Source organism: Canis aureus, chromosome 6, assembly GCF_053574225.1.
Source record: "Canis aureus isolate CA01 chromosome 6, VMU_Caureus_v.1.0, whole genome shotgun sequence".
NCBI classification, from domain to species: Eukaryota; Metazoa; Chordata; class Mammalia; order Carnivora; family Canidae; genus Canis; species Canis aureus.
Window position 1 is genome coordinate 61,863,188 of NC_135616.1, and position 23,906 is coordinate 61,887,093.

The 23,906-nt window shown below is 36.0% G+C and overlaps 1 protein-coding gene across 4 annotated transcripts in view; it reads right to left on the reverse strand.

Annotated features, from left to right (window-relative positions):
• HMCN1 (hemicentin 1) overlaps positions 1-23,906 on the reverse strand; it is a 464,969-nt gene that overhangs the window by 16,065 nt on the left and 424,998 nt on the right. For 3 of the 4 annotated variants that reach the window (XM_077901922.1, XM_077901921.1, XM_077901924.1), the window contains 13 exons: positions 21,529-21,699; positions 21,206-21,376; positions 20,376-20,546; positions 19,796-19,966; positions 16,327-16,476; positions 15,440-15,577; positions 14,165-14,286; positions 13,032-13,269; positions 7,421-7,483; positions 6,286-6,405; positions 5,036-5,170; positions 2,399-2,512; positions 1,530-1,655 (listed from right to left, as the gene is read on the reverse strand). In XM_077901922.1, the coding sequence (XP_077758048.1) occupies positions 1,530-1,655; positions 2,399-2,512; positions 5,036-5,170; positions 6,286-6,405; positions 7,421-7,483; positions 13,032-13,269; positions 14,165-14,286; positions 15,440-15,577; positions 16,327-16,476; positions 19,796-19,966; positions 20,376-20,546; positions 21,206-21,376; positions 21,529-21,699 (1,890 nt within the window). Of the gene's footprint in view, positions 1-1,529; positions 1,656-2,398; positions 2,513-5,035; positions 5,171-6,285; positions 6,406-7,420; positions 7,484-13,031; positions 13,270-14,164; positions 14,287-15,439; positions 15,578-16,326; positions 16,477-19,795; positions 19,967-20,375; positions 20,547-21,189; positions 21,377-21,528; positions 21,700-23,906 lie in introns of those variants that run through there. The other variant, XM_077901923.1, reaches the window with a different exon arrangement.

Sequence of the window (23,906 nt, forward strand, 5' to 3'; positions counted from 1 at the left end):
GCTACTTATTAACTGGCTCCTTTTCCTTTTCTTGCTCCCTACTATGGAAAGGGTTTTGTTCTCACCTTTGTAGCCATCTTCCCTCTACTCTCTCCACGTTTGGCTGTCTTACTTATACTAGTGAATCTAGTAAGCTTGCTGATGTAGACTTACAGCAATAGTTCTACATCGTTTCTTATCTACAGCCCCACATTTCTGGCTGCTGGCTGGTCCTCTCCATGTCAGTCTTTTACCAGTACTCCAAACTCCACATGCCCTCAGTGTCTTATCATTACTCTCTTTCTTATGACAAGAGCATTCTTTTCCCCCTCAGTCAACCAGATTTATCTAGAACTTATTTCCTCAGTTTCTAAGATTGAGTAATTCTACTTCCTTCAATCAATCCCTTAGATCTCCATTCACATTTCCATCTAGCTATATTTTTGCTGTCATTTTTCAACAGTCTCTGATCTTTCAGCTCAGCTCATCTCCAATTATATACATAATTACAGAGTCAATACTCTTCAAAATATTTATAATCACATATAACTGCACATGATACACTGAGTTGACTACTATTCCTAGTAGATAACAGAAATATTTATCTATGTCCATATCGCGGGAAAGTCTTTGAAATCTGATGATCCAACCCTGTCCCCGGTTTTTGTTTTTGTTTTTTTAGGTAATCTTAAGACTTGTTTAAGGTCAGTTAGGAAGGAAGGAAGTATGAATTTTAAACTGTTTTCTCCAAGCCCAGTCCCTTTTCCTTTCTACAAGACTCTCTTTCCTTTTTCCACCATGTCCACCTATTATTACTGTTATTACCATTCCATTCAAGGCAATATTTAAATGTTATCACTTCCGTAATATCTATTAGATACAATTACTCTTGCAAGTACTCTTGTACAATTTTATTTGTACCTGTTTTATGGCCTTTCATTCTCCCTTATACTATAGCATTTTTTTTCTTTTGATGAAAAAAGTGGAACTAGCCAATCTATTCCAGTAGACTGTAAGGAAGAGAGGAGGAACACTATGTTTCATTTTTGTAAATGGTGCAGCTTATAGTTTTGCTAATTAAGGCAGGCGAGTATAGAAAGGATAAACTTAGGGAAAATATACCTTACTTTCTTGTCTGGTCACTGATTTGACATTGGGAGAATAATTAGTTCTAAAATAAAATATTTTGAACTTTTAATAAACTTGTATAAGCTTTTCTTAACCACTTGTGAAGTTTTAAACATAGAGACACTAAATTTCATAGACACAATGTGAGATAATGTTAATTTACTATGTAAAGCAAATGTGTAATTGATGGGAGCTCAAAATGGTGATAAGCTTCCATGGTGAGCTTCCATTTCTTGGTATAGCCATGAGCCTGGAACTGCACAGCTCAAACATACTAGACGTTGGGAGTAAAAAACCTGTGGGAAAAGAAAAACTTCCTTGTGAGATTAAATTGACTTTAATCATTAGTTTTAAAAATGGATACCTTACTTGGCTTGTCAATGGCAAGTGGATCTCAGTCATTGAACTAGCCATGCACTCACCAATGCAAGTTCCATTTTCTGCCTTGGTCATTCCATTTGGACAAAGATCAATGCATTTATAACCCCCGCGGGTGTTCTTGCAGTGTTGATCTGGTCTGCATACATTCTGTCTACATTCATTCACATCTTGATAAAAGAACAAAGATTAATGAAGATTGAGAAAACAGTCTTTTCTATTTTTCCATAAGAATCATACCTTTAGATTCTAAGGATAAAGATGTTAATTATATAATCATCATGTAAGGTTATTTAAACTCATCAATGTAAGTAACACACTATTTTAAAACAGAATGATAAAAATTAAAAAAAAATTAGCTCACATATGGGTAGCCATACTAACCACTTCGTCCTCTTAGAAAAGTAATAATAATAATTATTATATATATTTTATATTATATTATATATAATTATTATATATAAACTTTGTATATGTAACCATATATATTATGGTTCTAGGAAATAATTCAGTAACTACAATAGGGAAATGCTAAAAAATGGTTATGTAATTAGAAAACAAAACCTGTAAAGGATAGCATTTGCTTCTATTTTTTTAAAAAGATTTTATTTATTTATTCATGAGAGACACAGAGAGGGGCAGAGCCACAGGCAGAGGGAGAAGCACACTCCCTGCGGGGTGCCTGATGTGGGACTGGATCTCAGGAGTCCAGGATCATGCCTTGAGCCAAAGGCAGGTGCTCAATCACTGAGCCACCCAGCCATCCCTCCATTTCATTTCTGCATGGATGCCAAACACAATGGATAGAGGTATCTTATGTATGAATCCAGCTCAGCACACAGCATATAGACTAGATCGAACACCTAGAAATTACAAAGATGTCATTGTTTTGAATTTAAAGCCCTTTTCTTACCTATGCATTTTCTGCCTTTGAGCTGATACCCAGGCTCACATCCACAATGAAAACTTCCTATGGCATTGAAACAGCGGTGGTGACAGGGGCTGGATTCTTGACATTCATTAATATCTGTTAAATAAAACACAACTTTCATTATATGCTGTTAGGAAACTTGGGTTAATTTATTTCAGATGTCTAACATTTTAATGATCTTTTATCATGGTCATGTTTAAGATCTTTCCTAAAATGAATCTAATAAAATTGCTCTCATATGATCTGCCAGACAGTTGATTGGATTAACTGCTGAATGCCCGTATCTCTCTTCAATGCTTCTCAAAAGTAGACATTTCCTAGTGACTTGGAACTATATGGATACAATACTCCTCTACTTTATTCTATCAGGTGGTTCCCATGTCTGTTTCTAGGAAGTTTTAGCCCTGGAATGTTGCTGACAGACTGGAATACTGAAGATAGGGGGTGGAAAAAAAGCCAAGGTCTTCTGCAGTATCTTTTGCAACTGATTTTTCTTCCTTATTTTTGCTGCTGTTAGCCTGATGCAGGTCTTGATCACCTTGTGCCTGATGGTGGCAACTTTAGCATTTTTCCTCATCTGTAGTCATTGCCAGATTAATCTGTCCAAACACCATCTGGGGTATAGTATAAAAACAAAATGTGTAGGCATGAATTCCACAAATTCATGGGCATTTGCTTGTTTTTTGTACCTTTTCCAAAATCTTCCTTCCTTCTAGTCCCAGAGGAAGAGAGATCTTTTCTCCCATATAAGGAAAATTCCTCTATTTGAGTGTTTGAGCTCTGCAGCCCATCTCCTCCTTCCTCACCAAGATGAGGACCGTGGTCCATTGAGCATTCTTTCCTTATGGGCATTTTGAAAGCCTTCTTCCTTACTATCATCTTCCCCATAATTGAATCTTTCCTACCCTAACACAATCCCTCTCTCAGGTCTATACTCATCTCAAGTTCCTTCTACTTCTCTATTGTTCTATTCCAAACCCTTTGAAGGAACAATCACGACACTTAGGCTCTTTATGTCCCCACCAGTCATTCCCAAACTCAAGATTGTGTCTTATTTTGCCCTTGTTTTCTATTTGAGCTCTTTCATTTATTTATTTTTTATTTTGAAAACAATTTTTTAAAGTTTTAATTTAAATTCCAGTTAGTTAACAAACTGTGTTTGTTATTAGTTTCAGCTACATGAGCTTTTTAAATTTAATCTTTCAAAATCTGCATGTTAATATAAATGCATAAATATGATCAGATACTTTAAAAATATTTAAGTGTAGCTTTTCCTTCTTTCTTTTTTCTTCACTTCCTTTATCCTTTCTTACCTTCCCTGCCCATCAAAGCCAACCTGCATTAACAATCTAGTACAAATAATAACATATTGTTTCTATGTATTCACACACATTTATATATATATTTACATGTAAATATATATATATATATATATACATATATACATATACACACACACATAAATCCATTTCCTTTATCTTTGGTTATTATTTGTTTTCCAGCCACATAATCTTTTCTACACAAGTTACATATACTTTCCTACATCATTTGACAATACCTCATGGAAATGTCTCTAAAGCAAACAGTTGGGCTGCATTCCATTCTTTATAATGGCTGCACAATGGTTTATGGTGTGGATGGACCACAATTCATTTACTCTTTCTACTACTGATAGGCATTCAGTTTTGTATCCACTATTTCTGCCTCCATTAAAAAACTCTGATAGCTTTATTCATAATTGTTAAAACTTGGAAGCACCAGGATATCCTTTAGTAGCAGAATAGATTAATAAAGTATAATGCATTAACACAATGGATGGAATATTATTCAACCCATGAAAAGAGCTATCAACCCATGAAAAGATGTGGAAAAAACTTCAATGCATATTATTAAGTGAAAAAAGCCAATCTTAAAAGGCTACATGCTATATGATATTCTGGAAAAAATAAAACTATGGAGACAAGAAAAAGATCGATGTTTGTCAGAGGCTGGGGGAAGTGAGGGATGAATAGGCAAAGCACAGAGGATTTTTAGGGCATGGAGACTATGCTTTATGATACTATGATATAGGATACATGTTATTATTTGTCAAAATCCATACAGTGTACAACACCAAGAGTGTGTCCTAATGTAAATGATGAACTTTGGATGATAATGATGTATCAATGTGGGTTCATCATTGGTAAGAATTTTGCGACTCTGGGACAAGATGTTGATAGTTGAGAGTGCTATGCATGAGTTGGGGCAGGGAATATATGAGAAATTTCTTTACCTCCCCTTTCATTTTGTTGTGAACCTAAAACTTCTCTAAAAAAATCTATTAAATCTAAATAAAAGCTATTAAAATCATGCAATAGATATCTGGTAGTCTTATGCAATGGAGATTTATGAAGTAGAGTATTCAGATCGTGCTATGTAATCTCTTCTCTCACATATAACAGGCAAATGTTATTCAAAACCGTTGTGCTACAAATATTTAAAATAGCCATGAAATATTACACCTAAAACCTTATCAAGAAGCTCAATCTATAAAACAGAGTTTACTTTAAATGATTCAAAAGGCAGAGGGTTTTGATTCTTAGTATAATGAAGATAAAGGAAGGAACTCCATTCTTATACCTTGACAACTCAGCCCATCAGAGGTTCTTCGAAAGCCAATTCCACAATGGACCACACAGCGATATGATCCAATGGTATTGTCACAGTCTTGACCAGCATGGCAGGTGTGTCCCCCTAAAGCACACTCATCAATATCTGCAACAAAATGAGTCATTCAACTAAAGGGGGTTGAAGAAAACCACCCAGGAACCTGCTATGAAATGGGGATAAGAAAAGCAATAGATGACATTTGAAAATATATGAGAACAAGAATGACGAATAATATGGTTGAATCATTTCAGGTCAGTTAAGTTGAGGACGAACTCATAGGAGCATAGTGTGATGTCTTTACAGACATCCGTGAGACCACTGATCCATTAGTTGGCATTAAAAAAGTTACTTCTCCTATCTGACATTTCAGTTTTCTCATCTGTTAAATGAGGATAATATGTGTCTCTCAACATTGCTTTGAAAATTAAAGGAAATAATATACACAAGGTGCTCAATCCATACTGGACATTCCATCAATGTCACTCTGCTCCCCTCCTATACCCTACCTCTTCATCTCTCTTTTGCATTTAGAATGGTGTCTCCTTGGACATAGTGGAAGAAATCCTTTCCTCTTTTTACCATTTTAAGATTTATTTATAACCCAGATTCTCACACAATTCTAATTTTGAAGTATATGTAGAGTCTGATAAAAAAGTGAGGTGAGGGAGAGGGGATCAGGGAATGGGCCAAATGGGGAGTGGGAAGTATCAGCTTCCAGTTATGAAATGAATAAGTCATGGGAATACAAGGTACAGCACAAGAACACAATCAATGATACTGTAATAGTGATGTATTGGGACAGATGGTAGCTATACTTGTGGTGAGCACAGTGTATAAACCTGTCAAATCACTAAGGTGTACTTCTGAAAATAATATAACACTATGTGTCAACTGTACTCAAAAACACATCATTTTTTTTATGTTCCCGAAGTGCTACCAGGATTGTACAATTAACTTAAATTCTTTGTAATTTTTTATTTCTTAGTTTTGTCATTGTAAAAATGAACATGATAATAGTCCTGCCTGTCTCTGATCATGGTGTTGTGGGGATTAAGTGGGTCACTATATAAGCTCTCCTGCCTGAAGGTCTCTGCTTATTGCTAACGTGGGGGGCAGAAAGAGTAGGAAAAGAAGAGCATCATTCTACCACACTTTTCCTAGGCCTGAGCTTCCTGTGACCATTGCCTGACCATGTCTATTAGGTCTAGCTTTGGGAATACCTTGACAAGTCTTTCCATCTGCAGCTATGGTGAGGCCTTCTGGGCAGGAGCAATAATAGGTTCCCACGGTATTGTGGCAGATCTGGGAGCAGGGACTCCCTGCTGCACATTCATCTTCATCTTAAACAAAAAACAGAAAGGCCAAATTAGTAGGTAAACTCTCCCGCTTTCTAAGAGTTATTAAAGTTCATGAAAATAGTAGTTCATACAACAGTCACTTATGGAGGACAATGAATTGAATCAAAGTAACAGGAAATTCTCTAAGAGCCACAAAATAGAAACACTAAGCAAAAATTAACTTTGGGTCCCCAAATTATCTTGGATAGTGACTAGATGTTTAAATTCATTCTAAAACAACAAGATGACCTGTGATCTAAATTTTTTTTAACCTACCTTAACTCATTCCTCACAACATTCCTAGGAGACAGATATTTTTTATTACCATCTTCATTTTGCATGATAAACTGGAGCAACAAAGAGGTTAAGTAAGTTGCCCAAGGTCACACAAGTCATTATTGGCCGAGATGAAATTTGAACCTGGGCATACTAGTTTCTAAAGACCACTTTTCTAGCACTAAATACTAGATTACATTGCCTACCCAAAAGAGGCACTGTACACACAAACCTGAGCTCCTCCAGCCATTTACTCAGCTGTTTGCTTATCTGTGACTCTCCTGCATGAGTATTTGGATGGGATGAGGCTGGCTTAGTCAGTGGTCCTTGGTGCATATCGTGCCCTATCCTCTGAGCAATTCTAGGGTTAGGTGATTGGGAGTTGGATTATTATTATGTTTCACGCCCATGGCATAAAAATTACCAGAGGCCAGTATTTTGTCCTTGTGTTCACTCCACCTCTATACTTGGTCATGATCTCTGACACACTTTACTGCTGTCAAATTAAAAGTACAGGCCTTGCAGTGACCTCAAATTCAAATCTAGCTCTGACACTTGATAGCTGAGTGATCTTAGGCACCCCACTTAACTTCGCATCTCAACTTCCTCGCATGTAAAATGGGACACTTATAAGATTGTTGTGACAATTAAATATCTAGTAACATGGCAATCGATGTCCATTAAATTGATTCCATTACTAACATTTTTTAGAAAAATAACAATGCATTATTCCCATTCTTACCAGCACAAAAGGGTCCAATTGAGTCTAAGGCAAATCCAGAGGGGCACTGATTACTGCGATCTCCTACCACAAAGAGAAAAGCAAAATTAACCGACTGCGATCTCCTACCACAAAGAGAAAAGCAAAATTAACCGATGTGTTAGAATGTTAACACCTTGTTTCTTTCCAGGACAATCTTCCCTGGGAAGATATGCTAAAGATGGAAAACATCATACAACAAAAGCAATAGGTGAAAACAAGCAGGAATGGAAAACGTTTCCTTGTTCCCCAACCAAGAACTAAATGAATCATAGTCCAGAAATTGTTGGCAAGCAACTATTGGAAACAGATCTTCTCTTTAAGTTGTTTATATTAATCAAAAGAAAATGAAATAAAACCATTCTGTGATAACGAAAAAGGATCCAAGATCAATGTGTACGCCAGGCATAACCACAGGCAAAGTCCTATTCCACTAGCCATTATTCATTCTGTTCTAGGATTAGGATTATTTTCAAGCCACTTAAATAATTCATGCCAGTGTAAACCAGAAACTCTAATGAAGGAACTCTCTCCTTTTGTGGATCTCCTCCATTTGCAATGTAAAGCATTTGAGTCAAAGTCCCCTAGGTGTGCTCAATGTTTTCCTTTCCCATGTAGTCAAAGCAAGGGGAAACAGGCATATTGGGATGGAATAGGTTGAAGTTATGTCAGAAACAAACATATTAACAAGAATAAATGAACTAGTTAGGGAATCTCTTTCCTTAGAAAATAGCTCTGCCTTGACTGGTTTAAGCAATTTAGCAAATATTTTTCAAACATTATTGAACTGTAGAAACTTATATAAAATATATTTTGAGTTACTAAAGTAATATATGTGTGCCCACACACGCACACAAACTAAAAGACAATCATTAATATAATAAATTTCTTTTGAAGGAAATTTTATTTAATTCATATTGTATATTCAGTTCATATTCAATCTCTGAGAAAATACCTTTGATTTTCTTTCAATTCCAAATGCATAAAACCATGCTTGTTTATATTAATGTTTTAGGTGCTTTTTATGGAGGCAGTCCAGGCATTACTTTAGATTTTATTTATTTATTTATTTATTTATTTATTTATTTATTTATTTATTTATTGAATAATTCTTTTTTTTTTTTTAAGATATTATTTATTCATTCATGAGAGACACAGAAAGAAAGAGAGGCAGAGACACAGGCAGAGGGAGAAGCAGGCTCTATGCAGTGAGCCCGATGTGGGACTTGATCCCGGGACTCCAGAATCACACCCTGGACCGAAGGCAGGTGCCAAACCACTGAGCCACCCAGGGATCCTCTACTTTAGATTTAAAGATATAGATGCAAGTAATTTTCAGCCACTGATCTCAAGAATACAACTCAGGTGGTCATTATAATTCATGCTTCATTTTTATTTATTCACTGATTCACTTTTGCATTCCTATTACAACCAGTATATGTTGTGTAGGGCACTGCGTTGGGGGCTCTAATTGTGGAAAAAATGTGTCATATGATAAGTTATTATCTGATAGTAGTTTTAGATTTTAGGTTCTCAATAAGGGAGATATCTTCTATTAGGTAACATTCAGGCTATTTTGCGGAGAGACTTTTGCTGTTTTGGTGATAGAAAGGCCTATTAAAATTTAGTGAGTGGGGCAGACCGTAGGGCAAGTTTTATAGTAATGTAATGTGTGGGATAATGATGCAAGATGAAGATTTGTCCCTTGCCTTGAAAGATTTTCATGGAAGTGAGAAAGTTGTGCGTAATAAATGGAGGCTAGAACCTATCTTCCACATATTAAACACTTTTTTGTGTGATTAAAATATACAGTGAATTTTCCAGGAATACAACTGTCATATACATTGATGATGGTTGATTGTACGTTGTTTTATTCAATACATTACCAAGAATTACTTAGTGTTAAAAAAAAAAATCACACCGGAGACCTACATATATAGGTTCAGCCATTATGAATACTTCTCTCTTATCTTCCAGTTATAGTAATGTCTAAAGATTTTCATACTGAAATACTTAATACTTGGTTATAAACTGTATCCTTTTATTTATTCTTTATGTTATAAAGTAAGCTATTTTGAATTATACTAGTTATGATTTTCCTTTAGACATAGGGCAGGGGTATTACAAAATATTTTTTTGTGTTATTACTATGTATAATAATTGTAGAAACTTTGAAAAGTATAAAATTCTTCATAACTTTGTCACTTGGGACAGCTACTACCAATAATGTGATGTTTTTCCTTCTATGAATATACGCTTCAAAAAGTTAATTTAGGATCTTTCACCCTAGAGACTAATGACTGTCAAAGTTTATTGATTATAAGATAGAGCTTATTAAAAATATAGATTCCTTGGCCCTATCCCAGTCAGAAGAAGCCTGGGAATTTGTGTTTTTAGCCAGAATAATGGTTTCCTTATAATCACCACGGTGTGGGCAGCCCAGGTTTAAATCATACTGTGTACTGCATTTCAATTATTGTTATGCCATGCATATTCTTCTGTCACTTGTTTTGTTTTATTGTTAATACCTAGAACAATGTCTGGTACACAGCACTCAACAAGTATTTTGAGCTATATTTAATTGCTTTAAAATTATTTTAATGACTGTTTAAGAATTTATCATACAGCTATGTTACAATTTACATACTTACTTCTTGCTTCTAGGATATTTATTATTGGCCATATCTGTGATTTTCTTAGGGCAGATTCCTGGAATGAGATAACTACAAAGATGTGATACTGCTTTCCAGAAACGTTACATGAATTAGCCCCTGATGGCAGTGAATCAGGCTGTTCGTTTCCCCATACCTGTCCAGTGCTGAGTGGTTATCATATTTTTTAATCTCTGACAATGATAATTGGAAAATGGTACTTCATTGTTTTAATTTGTATTTCTTTGCTTATTGGTGAGGTTAGACAGTTTTTCACATTCATTTTGTCATTATTATTTCTTCCTTTTGAATTTCCTGTTCACAGCCTTTACGTATTTCTTATTAGGGTGCTGTCTTTTTCTTATTGATTTTTTTAACAGTACTATTTATGTATTTATGTATGTATGTATGTATTTATTTGAGAGAAAGAGATAGAGGGCATGAGCGGGGGGGGGGGGGGGGCGGGCGCAGAGGGAGAGGGAGAAGCAGACTCCTTGCCTAGCACAGACCCTATGTGGGGCTCCATCCCAGGACCTGGAGATCATGATCCTAGCTAAAGCATTCTTAACCAACTGAGACACCCAGGCACCCACCAGTGCTTTTTTTTTTTTTAAAGCAAGATCCATGCCCATGTGGGGCTTGAACTCATGATCCCAAAATCAAGAGTCACATGCTCTACCAACTGAGTTAGCCAGAAGTCCATTCTTACTGATTTTTAAAAGCCTCATACATATTAAGGTTAATCATAGTTGTCTATAATGTACAAAGCAAATATTCATTCTTGGTATATATTTTACCTTCTCAATTTTGTCTTTGTCTCCCATGAAGAAGTTTTTAAAAACTTATCTGTAGTTAAATTTCTCTCTCCTTTACTGTTTCTGATGCCCTCTGATTAATTTGTAAAATATAAATATAGTTTATAATTCTATTTTTAAAAATCCATTCTATTTTAAAGATATAAAATTAAAAAATTATATTGATTTATGTTTGTGAATTGACTTGACCAGCAATTTCCAAATGCCAGCCTACAGACCAGGTACATTAAAATCATTAGGGGAGGTGTTAAAAATACAGACTTCCAGGTCCAACCTTAGACTAGCTAAGCCAAAATCTTTAAGCCTAGAAATATGAACTTTCATCAAGCTCTTTAGGTGTTTCTAACTGCATTGTAACCATAGCTCTAGTCTAGACACAATATAGAAGAGAAAGAACTTGCTGGTTAAGCAACCAAGAATGCAAGCTTGCCCCCTGGTGGTCACTTAAAAAGAAAATTTAAGTACCTAACATAATTCACAGGAACCTCAGCAAACAAATGTGCACATATCAGATGTAACTCATAAAATCATAGTGTTTAAGAATAGTAAAGGGTTATAAATATCCCATAGTGTGTTTTCTTCTATTGTGAGATCCATATTTCCCAACTACACTGTTACAGATACCACAAAGACTTTCAAAGGCTTAGAGAATTTACATGATTAAAAGGTGTACATGACTTTAAAAAATATTTTTAATTCTTCTTGTCCCAGATGGTATAAATTCATTTTTTAACCAAAATCTTATGCAAAGTTATCTTCTTTTAATTATATGGAGTACTGGAGAAAGTAGAAACAGGTCATCCTTGAAAAGTGGGCATTATTAAGGAAGAGAAATAGAACTCTTCATTCCAGTGGCTCTTTTCCTTTGTCCCAGTGACTGGAACATGCATGACAAGAGTAAACTGAGGTGGTGGTAGCAACATATGAGTGGAGATGGTGTGAGGCTAGGGGGCTTACCGGCTGTGAGGCTTCATGAATCTATGATCATCTAAAAAAATTGTGAACAGGTTCTGCTAGATTACTATGATCTAAAATTCAATGATGCAGTTCTGATAGGTGCTGATGAAGAAAACAGTCATGTGTATGAGTGATGAAAACAAGAGTAAATGGTGAAAATGAGTTTTTAGTGTATCTTCTGAGCATGATAAAACAAAATGATGCTATTTAAAATCTATTTGGATCTATTTTAAGAAAGCTAGCAAATAACAGAGGCCAGTATGAATCATTTTACTGTACTAATACAAGCTGAAAGTTCAAAGTTCAAAGACATTAAAATATTTAGTGTCTATAAAATAGCCACATGCAAGTATCTCCTGGGATCAAACTTCATGGGACATGGAATGCTGATTATTTGGGTGCCTCTTATGATTGAAAAGAGATCTTAGGGTATAGATACATCAAAGAACTACACAGCATTAAAGACCACTGAGATCAAGAGTCGTAGAACTATGCTTAGAAAATGAAGAGCAATTGAAAAATTATAATGTCTAGGAATAAGAAATGACAGTTGGAACCCTGATTATTGCTGCATAATTTTTAAAAGCTGCTTTTAAAATATGGAAACTTTTTTTTTCTTACTAGTTTAGGTTGAGATATACTTTTACATTATGTTTAAGGAATTAAAAAAAATTCCTTGAGTCATAACAAGAATAATGGGCTTGAGCACCCAGAGAAAACATCATTCTGACAGAGGATATATTTTTTAAACCTTTCTGCATATCTAGAACAGTAACTCCACCATGTTATATGGAGAAGCATATTAGTAATCCAAATACACTAAAACTCCAGTGTGATTGGCTTTATCATAGGGCTTTACCTCTTACAAAACATGGACAACATACATGAAAACCTGGTATCAGTAGGTTCAATCTGTGCCCTAATATCCTTATTCTGAATGGCATTGATGCAATTCTTTTGCCCCACCCCCACTTCTTTAGGTATTAAATACCTTTTTTCCCTAAGATTTTATTTTTAAGTAATCTCTACATATAATGTGAGGCTTGAACTTACAACCTTGAGATCAAGAGCCACATGCTTTACTCACTGAGCCAGCCAGGCACCCTACTTTCACCCTTTTAGAAAGGACTGAATGGAAAAATGATCTGGACTTTCCTTTACCCAAAGTACCTTTGGAAATTGAAGCATGGATTTTAAAACCCAGTGTCTCTTCTAACTGGTTGTAGTCAGATTCCACAGAGGAAGCATGAAGTGTTTCTACCAAGAAAGGCATTCTTCCCTGTGCATCATCATAGAAAACGGTGTGGTTCCATGTGTATGGCATGCTGACGCCATCAATGGTGAACAGCCGGGTTGAGTAGGCATACAGCTGCCCAGGACCTGTCTGAATGTAGTCCTCCGTGTAATCCTAAGGAAGACAGTATAGAATGGAAGATCAGCATGGCTTATTCCGTTTTTTTTTTTTTTTTTTCTTGAGGGTAGTATGAGATGCAGAATGAGGAAAATAAAGGCTAAGGGGCTATATATATATATATACACAGTTGATCCTTGATCAACATGATTTGAGCTGTGTAGGTCATCACATATGTGGTTTTTTTTATACAGTACAGTACTTTAAGTGTATTTTCTCTTCCTTGTGATTTTCTTACTAACATTTTCTTTTCCCTAGCTTACTTTACTGTAAAAATACAGTATGTAATATATATGACATACAAAATATATGTTGACTACGTTATCGGTAAGGTTTCTAGTCAACATTAGGCTGTTAATAGTTAAATTTTGGGAGCCAAAAGTCATAAGTGATTTTTGAATGCCCAGGGGAGTAGGCACTGAACCTCCACATTGTTCAAAGGTCAACTGTAGCTATAAATAAAGTTTATAGTTCAAAGCTGTAGGTCAGGAGTAAAGAAAGGATGTGAAAGGGTGATTACCATTCTTTAGTTTCTGAAATACTTTTATGGGTGATATACAAAAACTTTTGTATAACAGTTTGTATTCTTTTTATATGTGGAATAATAAACAAATGACTTAAATCAGCATAGCAGTTATTTTGGTCCTGGTAAATAGGATCAGTAATAAACCAGTAAGTATTACTGGTAATAAAACCAGTAAGAGTGTGTAAAGACTTATTCCTGAAGATTTCTATACAAAGACAAGCTAGGCATTTCTAACTTTAGTGGTTTAGATATTCCTCTGAGCAAACAAGGGAAACTACATAAGGTGTCCATGCTCTATGAATCTTTGGTTTCTACTCTTACCATTACTCCAATAAACAGTGAAGGCATGTTATCCTGACTTTTTACCTTTACGGTGACTTCAGCAGGTGACTGAAGCTGCAGGACATAGCCACTCACAACAATATCTAGAAGCAAAGCACCATCAGAATCCAAGCCCCGGGCAATATGAGTCATCCGCAAGATTTCTCCTAGGAATTACAATTCATTCATTTTAACGGCAAAAAATATATGGTTTGTGTAAGTACAGAGCAGATTGACATTACATATCAGTTCAGCTATGTTATTTTACTTCAAACTTCAATAAGCATAGACCATAAAGAATTAAATTATTACTTAGTCCGTGAATTAAAGAGTTAGGCTTATTGAATGTAAAGCTTCTTTTTCTGTGGCAAAAAATGTAGCGTATGATTATGTGAAGGATTCTACATTTTACTTATTTATTAATATTTTATTTGCTAAGTGGGTTCCTTGCCAGTGTGGGGTTTGAACACATGAATCACATGCTCTACTGACTGAGCCAACCAGGTGACCCGGATTCTACACTTTAAACTCACAAACAATAGCAAGACAGTTCTGCAAAAATAGATCATCTATGAGAATGGACAGGGAGCTTCACCAGGTAGACTGGCAATACCATAAGTCTGGCCACAGGACTTTGCTCTTTCTGATGCTTCAAGAAGTAGCAAAGGGGCATTTTAGTAAGCGAATGATCATGAAGAGACCCACTTGTCTTCTGGGCTGATTAAAGCCCTTTCATCAGCCTTTCTTCTTTACAGAGCCCTTTTTCTTTACCATTGAGGCTCTTTACCTTTGAAGAGGCTTGTAATGAAAGTCAATAAAAATATGTATGCCCTCAGGAAGGCCCATGAATAACTAACACATATTTATTAAAACTAAATGTAAAGTGAAAAGCCCTTAGATTTGCTTATTTTTTACTTCTACCTTTTTGATAAAAAGAATCCCTATAAGGTATCCTAACCAAACCTCAGGTTCATAGACAAGTCTTAATAGCAATGACTCATTTTCTTGCTCTGTTTTAGCCTTTAAACTCTCTGAGGATTTAAAGAGAAAAGATGAAAAAAAAAAAAAAAGAGAAAAGATGAGAAAAAAATTTTGGGGTATAGAAATCACTATACTGTTTGAAAACACATGGGCTCTTATAGATCCATGTCAGTAAAAGTTTACAGGGAAATATGAAATTGCTCTTATATCATTTATGATAAGACTACATCGAAAACTTTAAAATTATTCTCTGGGGGAATATATAAACGTATTTTTCTAACCAGCAACTTTTAAGGCAATCATATTTTTTATAGTAATAAAATATTAAGTTCAACTAACCGGTTGCAAATTCCACCTGAGTTTCTCTCTTGAAGACTGCATTGGTGAGGGTGAAGCCATTGACTGCTTCTCCTATTTCCTTTGCTGCTGTCCAGTAAATAGGATTTAGAATAGAAACTATTTTTCTCATTGCTGGACCTAAAGAAAAAAGGATAAATAAGGTGACAAAGAGAGATATTTACAATCCATTGTTATTATTATCTTCAGAGCCTGTTACTTATAAGGATGAATCCTAAATAATCTTGAAAAAGAGCAAAATAAGTATCAGTATCTCACTTGTCTTTAAGAATTTACTATTGGGACAGAACTAAGGACTATCATACAGATCATTTAGAGGTAGCATGGTCTAGAAGCTTTAAGCAGAAATAATAAGTGAAGAATAGTATATAATTTTTTATAAAAAAGAGGCTATCGGTGTCCATCGAAAGATGAATGGATAAAGAAGATGTGGTCTATGTATACAATGGAATATTACTCAGCCATCAGAAACGACAAATACCCACCATTTGCTTCGACGTGGATGGAACTGGAGGGTATTATGCTGAGTGAAATAAGTCAATCGGAGAAGGACAAACATTATATGGTCTCATTCATTTGGGGAATATAAAAAATAGTGAAAGGGAATAAAGGGGAAAGGAGAAAAAATAAGTGGGAAATATCAGAAAGGGAGACAGAACATGAAAGACTCCTAACTCTGGGAAATGAACTAGGGGTGGTAGAAGGGGAGGTGGGCGGGGGGTGGGGGTGACTGGGTGGTGGGCACTGAAGTGGACACTTGACGGGATGAGCACTGGGTGTTATTCTGTATGTTGACAAACTGAACACCAATAAAAAATAAATTTATATAAAAAAAGAGGCTATTAACTTTTATAAGCAAACAGACTTACCAAGACTTCGAGGTACGTTGGTAATCTTGGCATGTATTATTCTAGTATCAGAGGCAGGACTATCTGTTACTGTGGCGTTAAGAAAAGCAATTCCAAATTCAACATCATTAATATTTCCAATAACACTTCCTCTGGCTCGCTGCGGCCCACCTATTGGGGGAAGAAAAAATATTGGTGGATAAGGAAACAATTTCATCAATGTTACAGGGGACAAAATAAGGCCAGTATTCAGAGATGCTACAAATCTTCTTTCAAACATTTAAAATATCATATGACATCTGAATTTAAGAGTGAAATAAATAAGCTTTCAAAACATTCTACTTTCATGTAACACTCATCATCCCACATAAATCTAGGGTCCTTCCAATCTATATACATCATGGCATTATTTCACAATCCAAAGAATACAATCAGCACCCAGTCCCAAAGCCAAAATAAAGAATGTGTTTGTTGATGGTGATGAAATGATGATAATATGAGAGTTTATTGAGCATGTTATGTACCATACTAAGCACTTAATATGAGTTAACTCTTTTCATCCTGTCAAAAATCCTATAAAGTTATCTTAAGTGGCCACAGTTTGCAGACTATAAAAGTAAAGTTTAGAGACCTAAGTCATAGAATGAAGGTCTGAACACAGATGTGCTTGGCATCAAAATCCATGTTCTTTTATCTATTGCCTCCTTTGTGAGAACACAGAGGGAAAGGAGGGACCACCTCAAAACAACTCCTGAGCCTCCTTTTAGGTCACTGCCAACATAGGTGAGGAGTTTCTAATAGGTATTGTTCAGTCCATCTGAACATTGGGTTTCAGATGGAAGGTTTACCAAGTTTTCCTTAATATATATACATACTGGAAAATAGTTAACTTGAGAAAAATTTGAGAAGGGTGTTTCATTTTTAACAGTGCTGCAGAATTCCTACAGAGACAGTTGAAAACAACTACACATTAAAAAAAAAATCTCTATAGTAATTTTAAGCCTTATTTCCATTGTTCAGCAAAATTATTAGTTACTGACACAGAATGGGTGATTAATGAATGCTTTTTAAGTGAACTGCATGCTTTAGCAAGAGAAGGAAACATACTGGGAAGAAACTGATAGTGAAATTCATAAATATTCATTACTTGATGGCTTTTAATTGAATATATTTCTTAAAAAATCACTAGATGTTTACAATATTGTTACATATTATAAACCAGGGAGAAATACAATGGTATTTAATCTCAGAAAAATCAGTAAGAATAGGGGTGCCTGGGCGGCTCATTTGATTAAGCATCTGCCTTCAGCTCAAGTCATGATCCCAGCCTCCTGGGACTGAACCCTACACTGGACTCCCATGCTGAGCAGGGAGTCTGCTTCTCCCTCTCTGCTTGCCACTCCCCCTGGTTGTGCTCTCTCTCTTGCAGTCAAATAAATAAAATAAAATCTTTAAAAAAATAAAAATCAGTAAGTATAGTATTTCACCATTTTAATTTGCATTACTTTGCTTATTGGTGAGAGAATACATTTTTTTCACATTGATTCAGTCTTCATGTTCTGGACTACATTTATTTGTTCATCAAGTGCTGAGAATACAATAATAAGAAAGAAAAAAGACATGAGGCTTGCCTTCATAGAGCTTATATCTGAAAGAGGGAGATAAACATTAATTAGAATTCCACAAATGTAAAATTGAAATGTACTAATGTATGTGATATCTACTACCAAGGGAAGCCTGAGAAGAAAGTAAAAATAGAGTGGAGAGCTGATGAAAGTTAGGTCTTAACTAAGCCAGAGAAGGCAGGACAAAGGCTTTCTGGATAGAGGAAAGTGATATGTGTCACCCTTTTGAGAGGTGGTGGTTTGCCATATCTAGAAACCAAAAGGAGAAAAAGGTGGAGAGTTGTGGGAGCGGTGTTGCAAGATGATGCAGGAAAGTAGACTGTAGGGCCAACTGGGACCTGGTAGGCCATTCTGGTTCTTATCTTTAGTCCTAATCAGGGGAGAGGGGTAGAAAGATTACTAATTCACTTGGTTTTCTGGGTCACTTGAACATTTGAACCTTGGTTCTTGTCTCCAGAAGAGCTTGAGTTCCAGTGTGCATTAGACATCTTCTAGTTCTGGGTAGCTAATTGGAATCCTTGAAACTCCTTGCCAGACTCTGTAATCCAAATTGTCCACCTATTTGGACTTCCTTCTGCTACTGGGACCCTTGTCCCATGACCAAATCATACTCCTTAGGAATGAACATTACCCCTTGACAGTGACTTGTAACAAGGCTCAGGAACTACAAAATTCCTCAATTAAAACTAGAACTGTCACCATGCCTATATGATAGAACTTCAAAATCTTTGGTAATCAGTTGATATGTTGACAACATATGTTGAACAGCTGACTGATAGCCACTTGTTCTTTTAGCTTGTCTAGATCCTACAAATCCCTTCATGTAACTCCTCTCTCTCTCTCACTCTGCCAAATGAACCTTCTTGACTTTCACAGACATTTTATTTCTAAGGCATGCTTAAAGCTTTGGAAAGTTCAGTGGTATCTGAGCACTTTACCAATTGGAGACTGTTCTTTTTAATCTTCTTATGGACCTTAGAAATCCAAAAAAAAAAAAAAAAAAAAAGAAATCCTACCCTGAGACATGCAACCTTAAAACAATCCACTATTTCTTGGTACTCCAGCAAACTCTTTCATAGGTTCATAGGTTCTAGAATTCTGGCTTTGTTCCTTCTGGATTTTTAAAAAATATTATTTACTTACTTATTTTAGAGAGAAAGTGTGTGTGTGTACCAGCAGGGGAAGGGGCAAGGGAGAGAGAGAGAGAAAGAATCTCAAGCAGACTCCATATTGAGCATGGAGACTGATGGGGGTGGGGGTGGGGGGCTCCATCTCACAACATTGACATCATGACCTGAACTGAAATCAAGAGTTAACCACTGAGCCACCCAGGTACCCCACCTCATGAATTTTTACATCACTTACAATATCCAGCCATGTTGTATGACTTGGGTTATCATAGTTGAACTCCCCCTATTCTTTTTTCCTAGAATTTAACTGCCCACTATTTTACTTTCCACATTTATGTTCTCTGTGTTTCCATCCATGAAAAAATAGCCCCTCGCTGTGTATTCTGTTAAGTATTCAGTTTCTATCCCACTCTCATTTTCTGTCTGGAATCTCAGCCTGGCTTTCCCCAGTCTTTCAAACCTTTTTATCCCACAAGCATAGGACTAGTATTTATAGCTGCACAGACCATATCCTTTTACAAGGGGGCCTGGATGGGGTGAGCAGCAGCTAAAATCCAGCCATAAGCTTTGCTGTGGACCAACGTGAAGGGGAAAAAATACATTTTCCCTACTTCTTCCTTCTGGAGTTGGCACCATTTTTTAATTTGTGGGCTCAGAGGGATATCCTTTTCCAATTTGCAGGAAGGTTGTAAATAAGCCAGCAATGGTTTCATCAAATCTAACTTAGTTCCTTACCTGGACATACTTGCATATTGCATCTGGACACCTGAGTAGCATCTCCTGGACATGGGCGCCCGCTTATAGATGGCACTGGATTGTTGCACAGCCGTTTTCGAGTCTTTTCACCTCCTCCACAGGAGGCAGAGCACTGGCCCCAACTGTGCCAGTTTCCCCAACTTCCATCCACTGTGAACAAGAACAGAATGGCCAATATCAATCCATTGGTTTTAAAATCTACAGCTCAGGTGACCCTAACTATACAACTTTCATTTTAAGATTTGAAATGATGGGGCTGCTACAATAGCACTAAATGAAATGCTTTTCTTTTTTTCTTTTTTATTTTTTTAAGATTTTATTTTTTACATTTTTAAATTTATTATTTTTTAATAATAAATTTATTTTTTATTGGTGTGCAATTTGCCAACATACAGAATAACACCCAGTGCTCATCCTGTCAAGTGCCCCCCTCAGTGCCATTCACCCCCACCCCCCGCCCTCCTCCCCTTCCACCACCCCTAGTTTGTTTCCCAGAGTTAGGAGTCTCCCTTTCTGATATTTCTTTTCTTATTCTACTGCTAGGAGTCAGGGGACTCACCAGGACACATGTCAGTGTTGCACCTCTGGATCTGAGAGTCTGGCCCCCCACAAGCTCTTCCTCCATTGGAGGGATGAGGGTTATCACATGTGCGGTACCGTCGCATCTGCCCTCCGTTGCACGTCCGGCTGCACATTCCCCAGCCACTCCAAGGACTCCAGTTACCATGAGCTACAACAGAGAGCCATTGGAGAGGTGCTAAACAATGACATTCATCCAAAAAATATGTAAGATTTTCCCCTGGAACTGAAAAGAAATATATGAATCTATAAACAGGCAACTTCCAAAGGCAGCTAGCTGGTTTAGCTGTTCTTTTGACCAGAAACTGGGTATACATTCCAGTCATTGAGAAATTCCATTTGATATACATTTATTGAGTCTTGCAGTATTCCAGGAGCTGAAGGATATGAATGAGGCACGATCTATGCTCTTGATGAGTCAAGACTATAAAATCCAGGTACAGTGGATTCAGATGCTGTTAGGGTCTTAAAATCTAGCTTGGTGACTGAATTAAGGCAAAGGGCCACTTGCCTGCCTCTGTAAAGGTATCATCAACATCATTAACAGCAAGCATGTAAGGGTGCCTTTGCCTTGCACTCTGTACCTGGTCCTGGAGAGGAAATGAAATAGGACACAGCCCTTGCCTATATAAATCAATTACATTTACAGTATAATATAGACACAACAGCAACTGTACAACACTTTGATATCCTAAACCAAAGAGAGATTGGTTATACTGGTTAATAACAGTATATTATGACTTTAAGGACTTAAGGCCATAACAAAACTTTAAGAAAGTATAATGTTGACTCACTATTTCCAACACTCACTTGGACAAGGATCATTATTGCAAAAATCACTCTGGACATCACTCCCTTCACATCTGCTTCCTCCATATTGGGGAACAGGATCAGAGCACTCCCTTGTTCTTTGTCTGGCACCTCCTCCACAGGACACACTGCAGGAACTCCAACTGGTCCAAGTTGCCCACTTGCCATCAACTGGATGAAGGAAAAACATATGTGCTCTGTTACTACAATACCCTGAGCATTGTTGGGTTGGGTGATTATCGACATTGATTCTTACTGACATACTACCCAAATAAGAGATAGATGTCAATTTATTAAGGTATAAACACTGTATTTCTTTTTACCTGGACAATGTCGTTCATTACAAACTTGCATCTGTGTTTCTGCCCCATCACAATAGGATCCATCAAATGATGGTGGTGGATTATTACACAATCTTGTTCTTATCTGGGCACCTTTACCACAACTTTCACTGCATGCACTCCAAGGCTGCCAAGTGCTCCATACTCCATGAACTACAAATATCCCAAGAGACAGTTGCAAGTCACAGAACCGTGCTTGTTAAATAAAATTATACAAGTAAATTAACTCAGTAATGAGTTAAATTAGCCTGGAATCTAAACTAATTGAAATTGAACCAAAGGAAACATAAATAATGTTCTTCCTTTCTCCTCCTGGTTAGATTTTCATGGGAATTAGTGTTCACAGGGAAATTCAGAAAGCTACCTAATGCCAAAATGAATGCTTACAATTATCCAAAGGGACTATTTTATTAAAATAGAATGTAATCAAACTACCATATGTAAACACAATCTAAGCTTAAAAATCCTAGATAAGCATTTCCTTGTGCTTTATGCTCTGGGAAAAGTGGAAGGAACCAGAAGCTTAGAACCAAGGCTGTATCACAGATCTAGGTGCAATTACAGACAATACAAAGGTTTCCATAATGATAATTTGGGCTCTAGACTCAAGACCACCTCTTTAAGCTTGATTCAGCTTCACGTTTAAAAAGACATTTGGATCTTTCAACAACATGATGATTTGCACAGTTGTAACTCTTTGAAAAACTGTCTCCATTACATAATGTTCCTGAATTAAAAGTTCTGAATAACACACTCACCTGCTTCCTAAACACCAAAAATTTGACCAGTAGTTTCCACGGAGTGATATTAAGGCCTTCCTTTTGGTAACTAACATATTACACCATCAAACCACAAGACCAAAGCAACCTTGTTTCCTACCAGGTGCATGGACTAAAAGTCAACATTATGGTTTCCCTCATGTATAAGTCAATATCAAGTGATATTTTTGTTTTAAGGGTACTTTATAGACATGGGGCTCATCAACTATGTTTTTGTGGTCATCCAGTTGAACCAAGATATGAACCACAATAGGGCCTTAAGGTCAGTGTCTAAGTATTCTCTTAACATGATCTATAAGACACTAAGAGAATTAGTTGAAAACCAAGTAATGAAATTATTATTTGGCTGCTTTGTTTAGATAATAATTTAAACCACATCTTAGATTTTCTTTCAGTTAACTATTTTCTAGTTGAGTTTATTACCTATCTTTGTACTTTGTAGATCCAGACAAGCACAGCTGGACAAATTTATCTTAGCTGACAAGAATTTGGACTAAAAAGTATTTGGCTAAACCTAAAAAGAAAGAAGAAAGCCTTTAAATATAGGGCAGATATCACTCAAAACTATTTCTTTATTAATTAAGATTACTGATGTATGGACTATGTGGCTGGAAAAAGTCTGCTATTCCAGTTATTTTAGTATGTTATATTTTCGAGGCTGTTGACAGATGCATTTTTTTTAAAAGATTACAATTGGGTGATGTTTATTATCTGAGTAATTTCTATTACATATAAATAGAGGTATTTACTTGAAGACCTTTCATTTTTTTTAAATCAGTGCAGATTTTTACCAGAATTGAATTTAGTGACATAATATATGTGATAGAGGTGAAATGTTTCTTTTATATGAAAGAAACGATAAGAAAAAAGTTAGAATGATAATATAAGCCAGATAAAGAATAAAATATTGTGGTATATAAATAATACAAAAGAAAACAGCTATGGAGGAATTAGTATGTAAGAAAAATGCAAAATGTAATAAATGAATTTACTGCTACACTGAGTTGCAGTTCTGATTCTGGAAAAGCACTAGAACACGGTGCTTAGGAGTAAGGACTCTGGACCAGATGCCCTGGGTTTGATAACTGCTTTACCCTTACTATCTGTGCAAGCTCAGACAAGTTACTTTCTGTGTGCTGTTTTATCATCTACAATATGCAGATAATAAAAGAACCTATTTTATTAGGATTAGGGTGAAGAATAATGAGTTGATAGATGAAAAATGCTTGGAATAGAGCAGGACACACAGTAAGTACTACACATATGTGAGCTATGAGCGAGTACAGCCATTCTTTTTCAAAACTTTATTTCAGTATGGTTGACATATAATGTTACATTAGTTTTAGGCATACATCATAGTGATTCAACAAATTTATATATTATGCTATGCTCACCACAAAGGCAGCTATCATTCTGTCACCATACAACACTATTACAATATTACTGACTATATTCCTTATGTTGTACCTTTTATTTCTGTGACTTTTATTTTAAAACTGTAAGCCTGTATCTCCAACTCTCCTTCAGCTATTTTTTTTCATCCCCCCAACCTCCTTCCTTCTGGCAGACATCAATTTATTC